The sequence below is a fragment of the Eptesicus fuscus genome, chromosome 16 (genome assembly GCF_027574615.1).
Source record: "Eptesicus fuscus isolate TK198812 chromosome 16, DD_ASM_mEF_20220401, whole genome shotgun sequence".
NCBI lineage: Eukaryota > Metazoa > Chordata > Mammalia > Chiroptera > Vespertilionidae > Eptesicus > Eptesicus fuscus.
The window spans coordinates 50,237,797-50,259,449 of record NC_072488.1 but is presented as its reverse complement, the minus strand read 5'-3'; the positions used below and the strand labels follow the sequence as shown (position 1 = coordinate 50,259,449).

The 21,653-nt window shown below is 41.0% G+C and overlaps 1 protein-coding gene across 7 annotated transcripts in view; it reads right to left on the bottom strand.

The window, feature by feature from the left end:
- CTNNA2 (catenin alpha 2) overlaps window positions 1-21,653 on the bottom strand; it is a 982,769-nt gene that overhangs the window by 220,684 nt on the left and 740,432 nt on the right. For all 7 annotated transcript variants that reach the window (XM_054728044.1, XM_054728045.1, XM_008157457.3 and 4 more), the window contains one exon: window positions 4,463-4,615. In XM_054728044.1, coding sequence (XP_054584019.1) covers window positions 4,463-4,615 — 153 coding nt within the window. The remainder of the gene's footprint in view (window positions 1-4,462; window positions 4,616-21,653) is intronic.

The following is a 21,653-nucleotide window of genomic DNA, read 5'->3' as shown; positions in this document are numbered from 1 at the left end:
CTGGCATATAAAAAAATAATTCAGGTAAAAATCAAATAATAAAAACAGACACCATAATAAAGTCTGTCTCCAGTTTGAAAGCCTCATGGAGCTCCCTAATAGCTTACTGAAACAAGTTCAAATCCAACTCAATAAAACCTGGAGTACTCTGTTCAAATGTCATCAGTCAAATGTCATAGATGAATTGTAATGAACAGTCTTACTCCTTGAATGTTTGCTGATAGCATCTAAGCCCCACTCTTCTCCCCTTTCATCTTGCTCCATAACTGGGCAAGCTGATTAAAGCAGCCCACCTTTTTTTTTTTTTTTTAAGTTTACACCATTCAAATCCCAGCCACCTGCATTGACATTTTGACCCCAGCCCCAACCCCTTACATGATAAAAACCCAAACTACTTATTCTTGTCTTTGCTGAAGCCACTGTGGACAGGCTTGGGTCCTGCTCTGCTCTCCCCAGAAAGTCCATACATGTGAGTGATGCACCTGTTCATATCCTCTTGGTGACTGTTGTTGCATTAGCAGTCTCAAAACCAAAGCCAAGTGGGGGGAGGTGCCCTCTCTGGGGTAATCAAAAAACAGAAACAAAATTGACTGAAATAGTGGAGTATTTGACTTGGATTTTTTAAATAACTATAATTACTATACTTTTAAAGGAGATGACCTGATAATGATTCTTACCAGAGAACAGAAATCAATTTTTTTTTAAAATTTGACTAGAAAGCCTTTTAAAAAATGAACTCAATAGATAATTTCAGGGAAACTGTACACAGATGAAGACAGCGTGAGTGGGCTAGGCAGTAGAAAATAACCAGACATAAGCATAGCTAAGGGAGAAATTTATAGCCTTAACTGCATATATTACTAAAATTTTTAAAGGGCTAAAAATTGTGCCAGAAGAAAGTAGACAAAGGAAATATAAAGATAAGAGCATAACTGAAATAGTCATCAAAGAAAGTCTACAAAGCTGAAAGCTGTATTTCAGAAAGGATTATTAGAATGATAAACCTCTTGCAAACCTAATCAATAAAAAAAAAAAGGCACTGATTGCAATAGGAGGAATGCGTGGGAGGGTCAGTAATGCAGATTCTTGCACATTAAAAAAAATAAGAAGAGATACACAATTTTATGTCAAAAAATTAGAAAATAAAATGAAAATAACAAATTCCTAGAATACAAGATACTAAAACCCACTGCCCCCAAAAATAGAACATTTAGTCATACATTTAGTAAAAATAAAATAAGGTCTGCAATTTTTAAAACTTTCCTCAAATATATAACCAGGCTCAGATTGCTATACCAGTGATTTTCTCCAAATATTTGCAAAATAAATAATGCCCATCTTACACATTCATTACTTCCAAACAATAAAAAGAAGGAATACTTTCTTACTCATTTTTTGAAGGAAAGCAAAATTTTGACACCATACCTCTAAAGGAGAATAAAAGAGACAAAAATCATATAGTCGACTCAAAGTGTGTAGATAATGCATTTGCTAAAATTCTACAGTACTTATTTGTGATTAAAAAAATTAATTCAGCAAAGGAATAACAGAAGAGAACTAAAATAATCTAATAAAAGTAGTTGCAAGAAATCTAGAACAAACAATATTACTAATGGTAAAATATGTACATCTTCTCACTGAGATCTTTAAGTTACAAAAATATTATCACAATGATACTGAATGTCTGGGTAGTGAAATAATGTGAGGGGAAAAAAACAAGAGATAAGAATTGAAAAAGAAGAAATACAACTGTTACAATTCACGGACAACACAATTGTGTGCATAAAAAATCCAAAAGGATATAGTCAAACTTTTGGAATTTGTAAGTGAATATATCAACAACATTTTTCAGATTATAGACAAAGATACTTAAGTCCAGAAAGATGCCAAGTCCACAGAGACACTTTCAAAATTAGGAAAAGGGTGACTCTCAGCCCAGTGCTCCAAGTTCTTTTCATGTATGCATCAGCAATGAGGCATTTATTTGAAGGACAAGCTACAGAAATTCCTTTGTTTCCAGTTACTCTCTAATCAAACTGAGGCCTAGCCACCCTCTAGCCCTTACATCTACCTGGACATCCAGACATTCTAAAATGTAGTTGCCGAAACCGGTTTGGCTCAGTGGATAGAGCGTCAGCCTGCAGACTGAAAGGTCCCAGGTTCGATTCCGGTCAAGGGCATGTACCTTGGTTGTGGGCACATCCCCAGTAGTGGGTGTGCAGGAGGCAGCTGATTGATGTTTCTAACTCTCTCTCTCTCCCTTTCTCTCTGTAAAAAATCAATAAAATATATTTTAAAAAAAAAATAAAATAAGATGTAGCTGACTGCATTGACCTTCCCCCACCCCCAGACCCCATCAGGGGCCATGAAGGAAATAACCGAAGAAGGTAGGGCAGCAATTTTCTGGGATGTGGGGCCCAAGCTTTCTTTCTGTTCTGCCACAAGTTGAAGATCAAGGATCACTCATAGTGGTTGGATTTTCCTACAGTGAAACCTGTGGATGGGATGGGGCAAAATGGTGATGAGTCCAGGGTCTATCACAGGAGAAGAGAGAAAGAGCAGTCACAAGGGCTATTGGCCCCGGCCTCACATTCATACAGGATGTCAAGTCTGAACTCTACGTATTATCTGTAAATGAGGCTGCATACAGAATTACAGAAACACAGGAACAGTGATTCTTGCACATTAAAAAAAATATGACAGGACTGAAAGTAGGAGATATTTATCATACAACTTTAAATTTACATCCCTTTCTTTATCCACGATGCACATAACACACAATTAATTGGTGTTTTCTATAACTTCTGCAATTGTCTAATAAATACTGTAAATATATCCATGGGATACTATGTCTGTATGTTACTACTATTATTTTATTACAAAGGACTATTGAGAACTTCTGTAATGTGCATTATTTCTTTTCCTCCTCTTCCTCCTCTTTGTCCCCTCCACCTGTCTTCTTCTTCACCTTCTCTTTTTCAAGACATGGAAGTGGCCAGGGCTTCCAAGGACAACCCTGGGAGGACTCTGGATTCCTCAATGGCCAAGTGACCTCTCAGAAAATGTGGGTAAAATATGAAGGGCAATGGAGTGCTTGCCTCATAGGTGGGGACAGAGCCAGAAAGACTACCATGATCAGATAACTCTGACCCTGTTTTTCAGCTCTGGGCTGGAGTTGCATAAAGACACCAGGGTTGTGGGAGAAGGTTCAACGTTCCATTGCTTTGGCCTAGGTTTTTGCGCACTCGACTTGCTGACTGCTGTCATGGGTGAGGACACAGATGGGGTCCCAGAGGACCCTGGGCTCCCTCTGGGCCCAATGCTGAACATCCTGCTGCCTGCTGTCTTCAGCCCCAGGCAACGGCCGTGCTGGCCTAACCAAACTCAGCAGGTACACAGGGCACAATTAAATAGGAGCACAACCTGTCACTCACTCCAAGAAACATGGAGAGGATTTCACATCTGATGAATTTACCCCGAAATTAATTTTGCCGTCCTAAGAGGGAAACAATTTTTACTTTGAGCTTGCATTCAACTTGTCTGACATTTTGAGTAATTTTATGCTGAATTAAAGTGGGGACTCACCTGAGATAATTGTGGTGGTGGTGGTGGTGGTGGTGGTGGTGGTGGTTGATGAGTGCTCTGAGCCTGCAAACATTTGGACCCGCCCCTGACAACCATTTCCTACATGTGCCAGGGTCCTCGCCCTCCCGCAATCTTTTTCTCTAGCACACACATTTCCTGTTTAACATCTGTCATTTTCCACGTCGCTGCACATCACTAAATCTAACCTTTGCCAAGCTGTTGGTTTTCAGCTCCTAGATTTAGACAGCATGGTTGTCATTTCATTTTTATTTTGTTTCCCTCGAGGGGGAGAAAACAACTTTTTTTCAATATGACACAGCATAATTTCCCATTTATAAAGTAACTCCCACAGATTTCTCCAACATATTCTATACTTCTGACCCCATACTTATGCTCCTCCTACTGCCCCAAGATCCCCCAGCAAGACTCTGAACATCTCTTTGGGGGAGGGAGGATTTTTTTTTTTTCACACGTTCATAATGTGCACAGCTAATCAAGGTTAGGAGTGTGGAGTGTAGAGGGGGATGAGGAAGAAGAAGAGGGAAAGGTTTAAACTTCCAACTGGCAGTTTCTATCCCTCAAATTCAGGACTTTGGAGTGTTCCTTCTACTTCTGTTTCAGCCTCCGTCTATCGTTCAGCGATATTAAGAGACATGTTCCACATCATATTTAGTGTGTGGGATACTGAGAGGAGAGATGGCTGATAACCTGCTTCCTTTGAAAGGGATGGAGTCCTTAGAAAGTACAGAAAAGAAAGATTCCATGACTTTATTACTCCAGGAAAACCATAGAACGGCTGCCTATTGAAGTTCCAGGAGCCACATGGGGAAACTAAACCTGTGGCGAAATCCCAGCCTTCAGGCCTCTCTTGACTTACCTCCACCAGCTTGTTGGCATGTTCACGGAAAACCTGCGCATATTCCTTCACTTCCTTCTCATTCCCACTCTTTGCAGCCTCAATGAGAACCAGCAAAGGGACGTTGGTTTCCAGGAAAGAATCAGATATGTGATCCATCACAGCTTTCCGAAGCTACAATGAGCACAAAAACAAAAACACACAAAATTTAGGGAAAAAATGGTCTATTTATGAGTCTATTAGTCATGTGATAGAATAGATTAAACTATTGCCCAGTAATACACAGTTTTTCTAGACTATACCCAGCTCCCATCATCCATTAAAATAATGTGTCAATTCTGTGGTGCTGGCTTTTTTAAATTATAGTTGACTTTCGATATTAAATTAGTTTCAGGTGTACAACACAGTGATTAGACATCCCTATGAAGTGATGACCACAGTACATCTAGCACCCATCACAGTTATGACATTATTGACTATATTCCCTATGTGGCACATGACATCCCTGGGACTAATTTTATAACTGGCAGTTTGTACTTGAGCCCCTTCACCTTTTTCACCACCCCCCTCACCATTTTTAATCTTCCCAATCTTCCCAGTACTTATCACATCAAAGAAAAACAGAGATGACTGATGGATGATTCTGAATTAACTATATTATATGTCAACTTAAAAGACGAACAAATGGCCGATAGCTCAATACTTGATAGGTCCTCTCCCATCAAGGGTCTGCTCTCATCCTTCATTGGCCCAAAGGTCTCCAGGATGTTTTAAATGGTGATAAAGTTCAAGGACTCGGGCTCTTTAGAAAGAGAAGAGATATAGGCATCAAAAAGCAAGAGGCCAACATTTTAGATGAAGAGTTGGGCCTACAATCCACCCTGGAACTGGACCACTTCACAGTCTCCTGCCCTTTCTAGATACATTGTTTGTATTTGATGGAAGGGGGAAAATGAAACACATAACAATCTCAAAATGACTCTTCCCAGGTGCTATGGTGATATAGTTACTGTGCTCCAGAAAGAAGTACTTATAATTATTTTTCAAGATAAGTAAGAATAAAAGACCCACATTTCTAGCATAATTACACAGCATTCCTACATTGTTCAAACTGGAAGCAGGGCAGCTGCATGAAAATGAAATTACACTGAACCTGAAAAATGATCTCAAGCCTGGGTTGGGGCAGGGGCTGGGTGGAGGAGGGCAAAGGTAGGAAAAAATGGTGGACATCTGTAATACTGTCAACCATAAACAAAGAGGGGGGAAAACTGCAATTATTCAAATGTACACAGGAAGAAAACATCCAAATGCAAATAAACACAAGAGGAGATGATTAACAATGTATATGTTTCCCAGACAAATATACCTGTGCAGGAGTAGTCAGGCAAATCTTTAGATAAGGTGATACATACACACTTGTTATTGGTCAGAAGAAGAACTTTAAACAAATTTCAGTTCCTTTTGCACTAATTACCATAAAGTATGTATGTGTGTATGTATAACTTAGTTTGGTTTACCTCCCAATTGGATTTGACATTTCACCATATAAAATATAGTAAAGCTTATAGAAATTTAACATTAATTAGCTATTCATTTGGCAACCTGTACTAAATTACTGCACAGGAATAATGTTGGTTATTGGTGAGTTTATATGTCCCAGGTATATATAATATGCCAGATATTCAACTAAATTTTTTGTATATTATACTATTTAGTCCCCACATCAACACTATGAGATACAGATTATTCTGATATCAGTTTTCCAACTAAAGAACATGGGCCCAGCCAGTGTGGCTCAGAGGTTGACCTATGAAACAGGAGGTCATGGTGCAATTCCCAGTCAGGGCACATGCCTGAGTTGTGGGCTCGATCCTCAGTAGGGGGTGTGCAGGAGGCAGTGGATCAGTGATTCTCTTTCATCACTGATGTTTCTATCTATCTTTTCCTTCCTCTCTGAAATCAATAAAAATATTTTTTTTTAAAAAAAAGAAGAAGATGGGACTTAGAAAAGCTAGCTAATTTGTCTGCAATTATAAAGTGGCAGAGCCCACGGTTAAGAAGGTCTGAAGGGGACAGAGCAATGGCCACTTGAAACTGACCTGCCATGGCTGTTTTCCAGGACAGAGCCCCACATGCAGGAGAAACTATTGGGAGTATAATCAAAATTGAACTTGACAGTGACAACATCGATAAAAAGAAAGGTCTAGATAAAGTGGGGGAGATGAGCAGAGCCAGGCTATCTAACCCATCAAGCCACCACAGTTTTTAATACCACACAAAAATAACAGATGACAGAGCTCTGTAAAGCTAGAAGAGCTACATGCATCAAGCCTTTTTCTAAACCTTAAGGAAAGATGGATTTCACATAAAAATGAACAACGTAAAGTTATCAAGGTCAAACTCATATAAAGTTACTATAAGAAAAATGAGAATATGAAATATATCATCCCTATACACACTGAAAGCATGACAGAAAGATATGCCTGTAAAACAAATTAAAAGTGCAATCTACTATTTAAAGTAAATTAAAACACACTAAGACAATGATATAAGATATGAGAGAACAACATAAATCAGAAAGAAAAATATCATAGGATGAAATCATGAAAGTCAAGAAAGAATTATGAATATAAGAAAAATCATTTGAAAAATAAGACTAAACACAAACAAGTAAACACAACAGACAATGCTTTAAGAGAAAAGAAAAAAAATTAAAATAAAAAATAATCTATATAATAAAAGCCTAAGTGACCGTTAGGGTGGAACGAACAGAATGACTGGCCGCTGACCACCAGGGGGCAGACGCTCAATGCAGGAGCTGTCCCCTGCGCTCCCACAGGGGGAGTGCTGCTCCCACAGGGGGAGTGCTGCTCAGCCAGAATCTGGGCTCACAGCTGGCAAGTGCAGCGGTGGTGGCGGGAGCCTCTCCCACCTCTGCGGCAGCGCTAAGGAATAGCACAGTGATGGTGAACCTATGACACGCGTGTCAGCACTGACATGCGTAGCCATTTTATGCTCAGTTTTTTGGCGAAGTTTGACACACCAAGCTCAAAAGGTTGCCCATCACTGGAGTAACAAGTCGAGTGGTAAGGAGCAGTGAGAAAGTGGGTGGTAAGGAGCGAGGGGTCCTGGACTGCAAGAGGGTGCAGGCCGGGCTGAGGGACACCTGCCTCTAGTGGACAAATATCATTCACCTGGCCTCTAGTCTATATATATAAAAGCCTAAGCAACCAGAATGCCAGAACGACTGGAACAACCAGAATGACCAGTCGCTATGATGCATACTGACCACCAGGGGGCAGATGCTCAATGCAGGAGCTGACCTCTAATGGTCAGTGCGCTCCCACAGCCAACCTCCCACGGCCAGCCTACTTTCCCTGGTTCTTTCCCACAGCCAGCCAACCTCCTGCGGTCCCTCCTCCCCATCTCCCATCCAGCAGGCCCCGGCCAGCAGCTGGCAGCTGGCAGGAAGGCCCTGGCAGGCAGCCGGAAGGCCCCAATTAGCCCTGATCGCTGGCCAGGCGTAAGGACCCCACCCTTGCACAAATTTCATTCACTGGGCCTCTAGTCTATACTAATAAAAGGGTAATATGTTAATTAGACCGGACATCTTCCAGACGTCCTTCTGGACAAAGCCATTGTGGCAGGGGCCGAGACAGAGGTGGTTAGGGGCGATCAGGCTGGCAGGGGGAAGCAGTTAGGGGGCAGTCAGGCCAGCAGGGGGAGCAGTTACCGGGCAATCAGGCCAGCAGGGGAGAGCAGTTATGGGGGAAATCAGGCCAGCAGGCCGGCCCCCTAACTGCCCTCCCCTGCCGGCCTGATTGCCCCTAACTACCCTCCCCTGCTGGCCTGATTGCCCCTAACTGCCCTCCCTGCAGGGATTGGGCCTAAATCAGACATCCCCCAAAGGGTCCTGGATTAGAGAGGGTGCAGGGTGGGCTGAGGGGATTGCCCCCCATGCATGAATTTTGTGCACTGGGCCTCTAGCTTTTTAATAAAAGAGATAAAAAGGATTTGAAAAAAGGTGATACATCTTGAAAATAGGCAAAGAAAATTCAATATATGACTACCAGAGGTCCCTGAAGAAGAAAATCAATGGAAGAAAACAGAATGTATACTAAAAATCATAACTCATGCAGATATTCTTTAAAAACAATATATAAATATATAAGCATTTTATATATTTATATGTTATATTATGTCTATATAAAATGTACATAATATACACACACACCACATTTTGAAACAAACATCATGTACCTGAGAAGACTGACCCATAATAACAACCAAAATAACTTGACTCTAAAGAAAAAAAAAGGGGGGAGGGTGAATTGTGAATTTAGGCAAATAGAGCACATGTCTTAAAAGGAAAAAAAATTTAGATGATCATCAGACTTCTCAACAGCAAAGCTATATGCCAGAAGAAAATGAGGTATTCTGTTTAAGATACTGAAGGAAAGAAAATTTGAGCTAATCTACCTAATAAAAAAGTAACATGTTAATTGACCGTACCTTCGCGATGCCCACCAGCCAATCAGGAGTGAGTATGCAAATTAACCCAATAATTATGGTGGGTTAATTTGCATACACAGGCAACAAGTGGCTGGTGGCAGGGTGGGATGCAGAAGTTCCACACCACCCTAGCCACTCCGGGCCTCTGGGCAGCGTCGGAAGGCAAACAGGCATCTTTGGTCAGGAGCAAAGGCACTGCCAGGAGCCAGGGGAAGGAAGGCCCATTCTTTTTTTTTTTTTTTTTAATATATCTTTTTTTTTTTATTTCAGAAAGGAAGGGAGAGGGAGAGAAACATCAATGATGAGAAAGAATCATTGATTGGCTGCCTCCTGCACACCCCCTACTGGGGGATTGAGCCTGCAGCCTGAGCATATGTCCTTGGCTAGAATCGAACCTGGGACTCTTCAGTTCACAGGCTGACGCTCTATCCACTGAGCCAAACTAGCTAGGGCAGGAAGGCCCATTCTTGCATGAATCCTTGTGCATCGGGTCTCTAGTAATTTTATAACCAGCAAAACTGACTTTCAAGGACAGAGACACAGACAAAATTTGATCAACATGCAAGAACTCAGAAAGTATTATTCCCAAAATCTTTTTTGGATAATCTGTTAGAGAACAAGCTTTAACAACCAAAATAATTAGAAAAACAGCATCATAAGAACTGGCAGTGAGCATTAGATATATATTTATTTATAGAACTAAATATATGGTTAAGTGGGAGAGAGGATAATATGAAATGGTTGTATAATCTGGCAATGAAGACATCGTAGTACAACAATGTAAAAATGACACAAGATAGAAAATAGGATATGCAAAACAATTTTAACTTCTTTATGTAATTTTAATAATAGTGGTAATAGGGATATTGTTATTCTAAAACTAAAAGTAGACTAAAGCAAATGATCAGGTTTATTTGATGAGAGTTTAAATGATGAGAGTTTATTTCTCATCTCCTTTGTCCTTACTAACCCAAAGTGCCGATATGGAAGAAAAAAGACAGACGTTAAGGAAAAACCCTATTACCCTAAATCTAAAGTAGAAATATCAATATGAATACATGAAATTTAAAATTGAAAACACACATATAATTTCCCAGTGTTTCCAATGAAAAGGCATAGGAACAGGATAGCTAAGTTCAGTAGCACTGAATACCTTGAAATACAGTTTTCCACTAAAATACAAGGGCTTCTTGGGAAAATGCCTGGTTCTAGGTTCTTTGAAGATGGAAATATGTAAATAAGCCTGAAATGTCTTGTTATACTAAATAGTAAAGAACCATCAAAGACTACTAAGGTCATGCAAGAATAACTCTTGAGGCTTCCACTTGGCCAAAGACTAGGCAATTTAAACTTCACAAAGATTAAAAATTCCAGTGGGATAAAATCTTTAAATATCCTTAAATTCATTAATATATAATGACTTAAAAAAGAAAAAAATAAATCAGTCACTTTCAGAAGATAACAAAGAACCAATTAATTTATCTTGAAAAAAAATCAAGCATATATCTTGCCTTTCCTATGTGAACTCAAATTCTTCATAATGAGGAAAGTGTCTGTTAATAAACTTATTCTGCTTAACAAATGAAAGCAAAATTATAGAATTTCACCATTTTGAAAACTTAAGGAATTTAAAAATTTAGGCAATAGACATCAGTTATTGAAAACATCACAAAAAAGAGACAACCAGTACATCCCCAGGTTGCCAAAGGATACAAACCTAAAACTGGTAGAGGCTCTGGATCCCTTTGGGGATTTACAGAAATACAGAGGACAGAATAACCTGAAACTGCACCACGCACATTTTACCATCAAAATGCAACTACAGAAAACTTATAGTACAAACAGTCTGAGTTCTGCAACATATCGATTATAAGCCAAACAAAGGGATGGGGGGGGGGGGGATGCACTACACTGACACTAAAAGACGTATCCCCAGATGTGGGCAAAACTAAACTATATCATCTAAAGATGCACATTAGGGTGATAAAACCATAAAGAAAAATAAGAAAGTGAACACCCTAAATATGAGGATAGTGGTTATTTTGTTTTTGTTTTAATATATTTTTATTTACTTCAGAGAGGAAGAGAGAGAGACAGAGACAGAGACAAAGAGAGAGACAGACATCAATGATGAGAGAGAGGATCATTGATTAGTTGCCTCCTGCATGCCCCGACTGGGAATCGAGCCTGCAACCTGGGCATGTGCCCTGACCAGGAATTGAACCATGATCTTCTGGTTTATAGGTCAGTACTCAATCACCAAGTCATGCCGGCCAGGTGATAGTGGTTATTTTGGAGGGAGGCAAGAGGCACCCAGGGGAATATCTAGGGAGGCAGCACAATTATATTTCTTGACCTTAGTAGTCATTGTAAGAGTGCATAATGATAATTTAATGAAGTATATATTTATTGTGTGTGGATTTATTTATCTGTTTTTTTATTTTATAATAAAATATTGGGAAAAAAAATGATGTTCTTTTCCATTCCTATCTCCATGGATTACAAATCTGACACTTAAGGTGACCTGGGAAGCCATGAGCTGAAGCTGTCAGACCCCTATCCCCCAATAAACCTGGCCTCCCGAACACATGGAGTTGAGCTTCCCAGCTTCCTTTCACTGGCTCAGTATCCCATCTAACAAAGGTGGAATATGCAAATTGACTGTAACTCCATGACAAAGATGGTGGCGCCCACAGCCAACAAAGAGGGAATATGCAAATTGACGCAACAAGGCAAGAGGTGGAAGGCGGCTCTGGCCAGAGCAAAGGCGGAAAGGCGGCTCCGGTCTGGAGCGAAGCCAGTGCCGGCAGCCAGGGGAAGGAAGGCCTATTCTTGCACGAATATTTGTGCATTGGGCCTCTAGTTGTTACATAAGAGGGCAATTCTGTCCTGGCAGGATAGCTCAGTTGGTTTGAGTGTTGTCCCATACACCACAAGGTTGTGGGTTCAATTCTGGTCAGGACACATACCTAGGTTGTGGGTTTGATCCCCAGTCAGGGCATATACAAGAGGCAATCAATTGATGTTTCTCACATCAATGTTTCTCTCTCTCCTTCCTATCTCTATAAAAAAAATCAATAAAAACCTATCCTCAGGTGAAGATTTAAAAAGAAAAGAGTACAATTCTATTGAATTGGAGCCTTTGCATATTATAAGGTTTATTAGTTACAGGAGCTGGTCTGCCCTAATTTCACTAGAACATGCATTTTTGTTTGTTATTCTTTTTTTTTTTTTGCCAACTCTGTCTTCTTTTAGACTGTCATTCCTTCTCTCCATCCTTTCTACTTCAAGTGTGGACCACAGGCCAGCATCAGTGCCATTTTCTGGAGCTTGTTACAAATGCAAACCCTAAGCCCCATCCCAGACTTGCATTTCATTCAGAATCTGCATTTTAATATGAAGCCCAGGGATTCCTTAGCACAGTAGTAGAGGAGCATTGCTCTGGAAAACCTATGGCATCACTCAACTTCTTAGTTGTAAGCATGATAAACTAACTCTGTCAGGTTTAAACAGAAAAATTATCCTGTTTAGTTCAAAGAAGGGATGAAACTTAAAAATGCTAGGATACCCTGTGTCTTTGTGTCATTAGCTCTTGACTCCAAGTCTTAGGTAAATGCACCTGATTATAATCCGGGTGAAATGCAGACCCAAACTCTGGATCATGTGCGACCACCTAGTTGCAGGGGTGAAGGCAGCAGGTGTTGGGAAGAAAATGTTTTGTGAGAACAAGTGGTCTGGTCATTTTAGCTTCTTACACCAAAATTCATATAATTAGTAATTCCCCAAATACAGAAAGGGTATTCAGATGCCATTCAGAAACAAAAAAATGGCCTGGCAGACGTGTCTCAGTGGTTGAGTGTTGACCTATGACTAGGAGGGCACAGTTTGATTCCAGGTCAGGGCACATGCTTGGGTTGTGGGTTTGATCCCCAGTGTGGGGCAGGCAGGAGGCAGCCAAACAATGATTCTCTCTCATTATTGATGTTTCTATCTCTCTCACCCTCTCCCTTCCTCTCTGAAAACAATAAAATATATTTAAAAAAAACAATAATTCAGGTACTCAAGCATGGGTTAAAGGTGGAAAATAAAATTAAGTACATTCATAGGAAATAATTAAAGTAAAGGGTTGCCTATAAGGAATAAGATCAGAAACTGTGGACTGGGCCCAGCCGGCATGGCTTAGTGGTTGAGCATTGACCTATGAACCTAGAGGTCACTGTTTGATTTCCAGTAGAAGCACATGCCAGGGTTGCAGGCTTCATTCCCAGTAGGGGGCGTGCAGAAGGCAGCCTCCATCTCGCTCTCCCTCTCTCTTACTCTCTGGTTTAAAAAATAAAAAAGAAAGAGGGGGGAAAAAAACCTGTGGACTGGGGCAGGAAAGGCAAATATGCTGCAACATCTCCTTTCTCTGCCTGCATCAGACATGATTAATCAATCCCAGCATTTTTTTAGGATGAGCTCAAATGTTATTTCATAATTCTTCTCAGCACAGTGCTCTAGGTACCTACTACTAATCAGTCTTATTTGTCCTGCAAGATGAAAGCTTCCTTTCTTTGCTGAACCTTCCCTGCAATTTCAGTCTTTTGGCACCCCGATTTTAGGTAGAATTGGCTCTGTGTGTCTGAGCACTCAGTGTCATCTTGACTTCCAGAAAGAAAAGTTAACACCAAAGTCTAGGCTGTGCTGATGATATTTAACAAATGTCTTGACCGTTTAACATCTGTCTTGTCATTTAGACAGATGTTCAGAAAAGTCCTGTTAAGAATAGCAGTATGAGTTTCTTCACTACAGTGATGTAAGGCATACTAGCCAAGGTCAAATTCAGGGTAGAGGGTGATTTTAGATGGGCCCAAAGTCTTTCCATGAATGTGGTTGCTCCAGGTTCTTCATGATTGCTGACATATTTTACCATATTTCCATAAGCTTTAAAGTGTACTTGTTATTAAAAATGTAAAAAAACAAAAAAACAAACAAAAAAAAAAAACAAAGAAAAGAAAAGAAAGCAACAAAGTTTCTGGGCCAGGTGCCATCCAGCCTAGGGGGCTTGATAAGAATTGAGCCTCATTAAGTCTTACAAATTTTGGCCAGCCTAAGGGTTCATTAAGATATTCAGCCAGTGCAGTAATCCACCCAACACCACTTTCACAAGTCAAGGCGCCATCTATGCACACATTCCACTGGTGATGACAGCACTGGTCACTGTTTGGGCTACGGGTGAGGGCAGATGGCAGGGGCAGCAGGAGGATATCTATGAAACTGGTGGAAGAGCATTTTTCATCACTCTTTTTGCTTTATTTTGTTTTCTTTATAGGAAACAAAATTATTTAGTCATTCTGTTCATTATCCTGATGGCATCGTCTCTGAAGCAAAATCATTTTAATTGGGATAATAGCTTTCTTTTCCTTAATGGGAGAAATGACTTCTAAAAACAATTTTAAAAAAATAGTTCATAAGGTATCATGCTTTTCTCCAGGCAACCCCCCCCCCCCCCTTAAATTCAGGCTCTAAGGGATCAATTAAAAACGCAACTGTCATCATTAGCAATACCTATGCACATGACCCCAGCAGCAAACATAACACATGATGGTTTAGTTTAGTCAGACAAACAGTTCTAGCCCTTTAAATTTTTCCTCGAGGAGTGCTACCGCATCAAGATAAAAATGAGAAACATGTCTTGCTGATGGAGTAAGAAGCACTGAGCAAACTTAGATAACAGTGATATATATTTATATATTTATATATTTATATATTTATATATGACCTCATTCTTCACCTCTCCTCATATCCATGCCCATTGCATGGGACCCTGTAATGTCTGCCCCTATGTGGCATGCACAGGACCAATGGATGTTGTCAACCATAATGCATGCAGAGGTTTGAAAGTCCCATTTGTCTTTGCACTTACTTGGTCTTGTCCTCTGACCTTCCTGTGAGAAGGACACACCCAAGTTAGACTGCTTGTCCCAGGAGAAGGGGGACAAACATGTTGAACAGAACTGTCAGTCACTCTATCAAGACCATACAGAGAACCTACCACGGGAGGAACCAAGATGGCGGCAAAGGTAAACAACTAAACTGCCACCTCACACAACAATTTCAAAACTACAACTAAAAGACAAAAAGTCTACCACACAGAACCACAGGAAAGCTGGCTGAGTGGAAGTTTTACAACTAAGAAGGAAAGAGAAAGGAGCACAAATGCTGAAAAGCTGAGGTACGGAGGCGCAAGAATCGGGCTGGTGGCGGGCAACTGGGCGCACAGCTTTTTTTCAACCCGAAGGGAGACAAGCTCCCGATCACTCTGAAATCCAGTTTCTGGGGACACGCGGGGGACCCAGATGCCTACGGGGAGAAGCTGGACTCTCGGCCATCGGGTCGGAAAGTGAGAGTGACTTTTTTGCAGAGGTGCACCCCACAATCATTGTTTACTGTGCTGGAGTGCGGGATGCGGGGAATTGGAAACGCGGAAAGGCAGAGAAGGCTGATGGCAGCCATCGTCGTTTGTCACGTCCTAGCCTAGTGACGCCCTGAGACCCGGCCCTGCCCTGAGACCCCGCCCCGCAAATTCTACAAACCTGCCCAGGCTCCACACAGTGGCTTTTGCATATAAATGGCCTGTTCTGTGGAAGCTTAACCAAATAAACTGCAACTCCAGTCAGACTGCTCCAAAACCGCCAAAGCCCAAGCAAAGAGGAGAAAACTGTAGTTCTTGCTGTAGCTCCTGCTGGGTGGCCTCAGACAGTAGCTGACCTGCACCCCATTGGAGATCCAGACACTAGTGTATCTAGTGGTCGGTGTGAGACAACACCAGATTTCAACCACTTGCATAAGGGACACATTCAAGAGGCAGACTCAGTGAGCACCAAAGCCCCACTGGAACAAATCCTGCCCCATAAATGTGTCTCCAGCACAGCAATTCTTCCGTTATAGACACAGTGGGTCCTCACAGCCAATTAGCCTGGAGGTCAATTTCTCCCAGTGACACCAACAACAACCAAGACTTAACTACAACAAGGCTGTACACACAGTCCACAAAGGGGTACACCAAGAGTATCCACCTCAGGTATCTGGGAGGCTGACCCATTGAACCAATAGGACACCTAGTACACAAATCTACCCTACCAAATCAGGGAAGCAGCGAAAATGAGGAGGCAAGGAAACAGATCACAAATGAAAGAAATGGAGGAGAACAAACAAATGGACATTGAGTTCAAAACCACGGTTATAAGGTTTTTCAAGAATTACATGGAAAAGGCTGATAAATTTAATGAGATCCTCAAGGATATGAAAAAGGACCAACTAGAAATTAAACATACACTGACTGAAATAAAACATATTATACAGAGACCCAACAGCAGATTAGAGGCAGGCAAGAATCAAGTCAAAGATTTGGAATACAAAGAGGCAAAGGACACTCCTCCAGAGAAGCAAGAAGAGAAGAGAATTCAGAAAGTTGGAGATAGTGTAAGAAGCCTCTGGGAAAACTTCAAGCATAGCAACATCAGAATTATGGGGGTGCCAGAAGAAGAGAGAGAGCAAGACGCTGAACACCTATTTGAAGAAATAATGACTGGAAACTTCCCCCACCTGGTGAAAGAAATAGACTTACAAGTCCAGGAAGCACAGAGAACCACAAACAAAAGGAATCCAAAGAGGAAGACACCAAGACACATCATAATTAAAATGCCAAGGGCAAAAGACAAAGAGAGAATCTTACAAGCAGCAAGAGATAAACAGTTAGTTACCTACAAGGGAGCACCCATATGATTATCAGCTGATTTCTCAACAGAAACTATGCAGGCCAGACAGGAGTGGCAAGAAATATTCAAAGTGATGAATAGCAAGAACCTACAATCAAGATTACTCTACCCAGCAAAGTTATCATTCAGAATTGAAGAGCAGATAAAGAGCTTCACAGAGAAGAAAAAGCTAAAGGAGTTCATCACCACCAAACCAGTATTATATGAAATGCTGAAAGGTATTCTTTAAAAAGGAAAAAAAGAAGAAAAAAGTAAAGATAAAAATTATGAACAACAAATACATATCTATCAACAAGTAAATCTAAAAGTCAAGTGAATTAAAATTCTGAGGAACAGAATAAACTGGTGAACATAATAGAATCAGGGGCATAGAATGGGAGTGAATTTATAATTCTCAGGGGGAAAGGGGTGTCTGTGTGGGGGGTACGGGAAGAGACTGGACAAAAATCATACACCTATGGATAAGGACAGTGGGGGGGGGTAAGGGCAGAAGGGGGGGTGGGAACCAGGTGGAGGGGAGATATGGGGGGGAAAAAGGAGAAACAATTGCAATAATCTGAACAATAAAGATTTATTAAATTAAAAAAAAAAAAGACCATACAGGGTCAGTCAAGAGCAACTGAGCCTAGACACAGGAGAGGACCTGAACAAGGTGACCTGACCCCAACTAGTGAGTAAACAAATGATATTATTTTATGCCACAGAGATGTTACTTATTATGCATATTAATAGATGCACTATTATGACAGTAGGTAACTGATAACTGTATATATATATATATATATATATATATATATATATATACTGGAATAATGTTTTGTGGTCATTAAATCATGTTTTTATTAAATTTTTTTGTTAATCCTTACAGGAGGATTTTTTTCATTGATTATTATTATTTATTTATTTATTTATTTTTAGACAGAGTGGAAGAGAGGGGTTGAGACACAGAGAAACATCTATGTGAGAGAGAAATCGAGTCTGCAACTGACGTATGTGCCCTTGACCAGGAATCAAACCCGGGACCCTTTAGTCCAGGGGCTAATGCTCCAACCACTGAGCCAAACCAGCTAGGGCAAGTTATTTTTTTAGAGAAACATCTGGACAATAAATTTCTGATCAATCAACGACTAGTCTGTCAATATTCCAATTCAGTTCTTGAGCTTCAAGCACTGGATTGACAGCAGTCTCCACCATGTGTTCCATTACGCAGCCAGGAGCCATGCTTCAAAATATCACAGTGGTGATTTCTTATCATTTAGATCTAACAACGTTTTTAGTTTAAAAATGTTATTAATAAGACAAGTGGGAACTAGGACAAGGAAGGGTTGATTGGAGCTCATCCTAAAGAATAGTGTCAGGAGCTTGGTTCTTTCTACTGGTTCCATTTTCTACCCCAGCACATATGGGCTATGTCAAAGCAAGCCCTCGTCTCCTTCACAACAGGCAAGGGCAACTGCTTTCATGGAAAGAGGCGCTGAAATATTGCCTTAAGATCCAAGAGAGAGCTGGATCATTGTGGATCTCCAGATGGCCTCAAGCCAGCAGGGACAGCAGCTTGTCTTGGTTCTGGTAAAAATATTTAGCAGAACATGATGCTCACAAATGCTGGATGCAGTACAAGAAAAACCAAGAAGTTGGTGGGATGGAGGATGTATGCAGAAGGCAGCAGCTGACTGCAGCAGTGGGGCAAGTAGGAGAGGTAAAGAGGAGGAGAGCAGGAAAGGATTGGAGAAAATTAATATTTTATATTAATAAACTTCATGTAATGCTTATTTTGTGTTAGGCACTTCCCTGAACACTTTAAACTAACTTATTTATTTCTCTCAAGAGAGCTGGATACCATTTTCTCCATCTTATAGGGGAGGAAATTGAGGCAATAGAATTAGGTCACTTGCCCACATTCACATGGCTAATGCATAGCAGTGGCAGGATTTGAATTCAGGTTGTCTGGCCCTAGAGTTCATGCTCTAAATAACTAATATAACACAATCTCTCCTGTGTCTATATTCTGCTTGCTTGGCATACATTATAGACCAACAGCAATGGTATATATGATGGCCTTGCCCAAAATTCCAGGAACATATATGATCCAGTGTCCTGGATGATGAGTGAAGTGCATAAATAATTCTGGAAGCCTCTTCCCATATATCAGAGCAAAAAGAAGAAAGCCCTGGTTGAGAGGATGGAAAAAACAGACTCAGTGTCAAACAGACACCACAAGCGAAAATCAGCGGTCCCACCAGAGGCAGAAGTGACATGGCATCTTAAATGAATCCCCATTCTAGGAGGTGAAAGTGACTGGCTGACTACTCACTATGAGAATCTGTGACTTCCTTGAGCTTTAGGATTCTGTCAATAATTAAATAAATAAATAAATAAATAAATAAATAAATAAATGGAGGACTCATGGTTCAAGGTATGTCTACTGTGAAAACATATCCATGGTTGCTCTTATGCAAAAATCTTATTATAGCTTATTGGTCACTTTACCATTGTAAATTGTGGTATTTTCAACAATTGCTCAAGCCAAGGAAAGTGAGACTCCTCTGAGAAATGACTAGGATCCACTTCCCATACTATGAAATTATAATTACCATATGTGTGACAATCTGTAAGCGAGGCGGTAGCAGAGGTGAGCGGGATCTGCCTTATTACAGACAGAGCTTTGAAAGCTGTAGATGAAGATTAGTACTGTGACAACCTAGCATTGTAGTTTCTATTCTCATTCTTAAGAGTTTTAGGATCAAACCATATTCATTCAAAATATATCTACTTATTACATAGTCCATGAGCGCAGGTACATCCACAAGTGGGAGTCAGAGTCCTCAGCAGTCAGGACCAGGGACACCTTGAACTTGGTATATCATCCAGCAAGTACAAGGACTCATAAATACTGCCTCCATTAGCTCATTGGGCCCTGTGATTTGTATCCCTGATGAAAAGGGGCACAGTTTGTGACCCCTCCAGTAAACAGGCAGTGTAATTCCTCTGTAAACTATTAGAATGTCTTAAATAACCTTGCCTACAAGCTGAAAGGCATAGTTAACACTTTTTACATAAGATAGAAAACCAAAATTTAGCTATCAATCAACCAGGACAGAAAGGAGTGACTTGACAAAATCATCTGTTAAGTCTGACAGGAGTCAAGAACACAAGGTTTTCTTCCAACGTTTTAAACGTACGTGTGACATGGGAATATTAATTGTATAAGACAAGACATTTAAAGATATTAGCTCAGCACGACCAGTCTATTGTACCCAATTAAGGCTATTCATCAATGTAAAAACTGCATTTTCTTCAGCAAACCAAAAGGAATATAGTCGATGGATCGTACCCTATTCTAACAATTCATTGCTTATTTCATGGGCGGGTAGAGTGACGAAATGATAGACTGCGTCAAACTGACAAACTCAAGAAGAAAAATAAGCTGCCTCAAAAAGGACCAAAAATGTCCGCCTATGCGGTGAGACATGAGGAGTGGATGGCATCTATTGAGACAACTTCAAATAGATGCTGCACAAGTGTTCTGTACGAAGTCTAAAAATCCACAACCATTCGATGAATATGAAAGAGTTCCCTGCAATAGACAGCACAAGAGAAAATGGCTTCACCAGCCACCTGGAGTCTTAGAATTTTCATCTTCGATAAGACTCTGAAGGCTGCATGTCCAATTTTCATCTTCCCAATAAAAGGACACCAGAGTGATTCTTTTTAATAGATAGATGTCTGTTCTTTTGTTTAAACTTCTACTGTAGTGAGGTATAATGGACAAATCTGTAAGATTGTTAAGTGCACAGTGTGATGAATTGATACTCATATACATTGTAAAAGGACTCCCTCCCATCTTCTTAACTAACACAACTATCACCTCGCATACATTTTTGTGTGTGTGAGAATATTTAAGTTCTACTCTCTTAGCAAATTTCCATTTCACAGCACAGTGTTATAAACTATAATCACCATGTTTTACTTTACAGGAATGGGCAAAAGTATGTTTAGTTGTTTATAATAACCAAATAATACAATAATCTATATATATAAAAAGGCAGTGACCGCGATGACCGAAGGCTCGACAGAACACCAGAAGTCAGTCCTATAGTCAGTGTTGGGTTGCCGTGGTGACCCAGCACTGACTGCTGCCGCTGTGGGCCTGTGACCCAGCACTAATTGCTGAGGGGCCTGCAGGTCAGGCCCAGAGAGAGGCCTGGAGAGAAAAGCAGGTTCTGATCCGTAGCCTCCGTGGCAGCTGTTGATCAGCTGTTGCCTCTCTCTTTCTCTCCAGGCATGGCCAGCAGTGTGCCTCTCTTTCTCTCCAGGCCTCAGCTGGGGCTGCTGGTCAGCCTCGCCTCTCTGATCAGGCCCAGAGATAGGCCCGGAGATGCTGACTGGCATAGAAACCAACCAATCAGAACCTAATCTTGTTGAACTGCGAAGGTAGAACCTAAGGTGGGGGCTGAGGAGGGGTTTTAAGGCAGTTGGGGGCAAGATCAGGCCAGCAGGAGAGAGCAGTTGGGGGCGAGATCAGGCCAGCAGGGGAGAGCATTTGGGGGCAAGATCAGGCCAGCAGGGGAGGGCAATTAGGGGTGATCAGGCAGGCAGAGGCAGATAGGGGTGATCAGGCAGGCAGGCAGGTGAGCAGTTAGGAGCCAGGATAGGGCCTAAACCGGCAGTCAGACATCCCTCAAGGGGTCCCCGATTAGAGAGGGTGCAGGCTGGGCTGAGGGAACCTCCCCCCTCTGCACGAATTCCGTGCACCGGACCACTAGTTAACAAATAATAATACAAGAATAAACTCTGTGTTTCTCATACCCACAATCGTAAACAGACTTTTGCCCACCCCTGTGTAGCTTCAGATATTATCTTATAGCTGAAAAATTGGTACCCTTTCACCAAACTTTCCCTATTTCTCTTACATCCCAGCTCCTGGCTACCACTTTTCT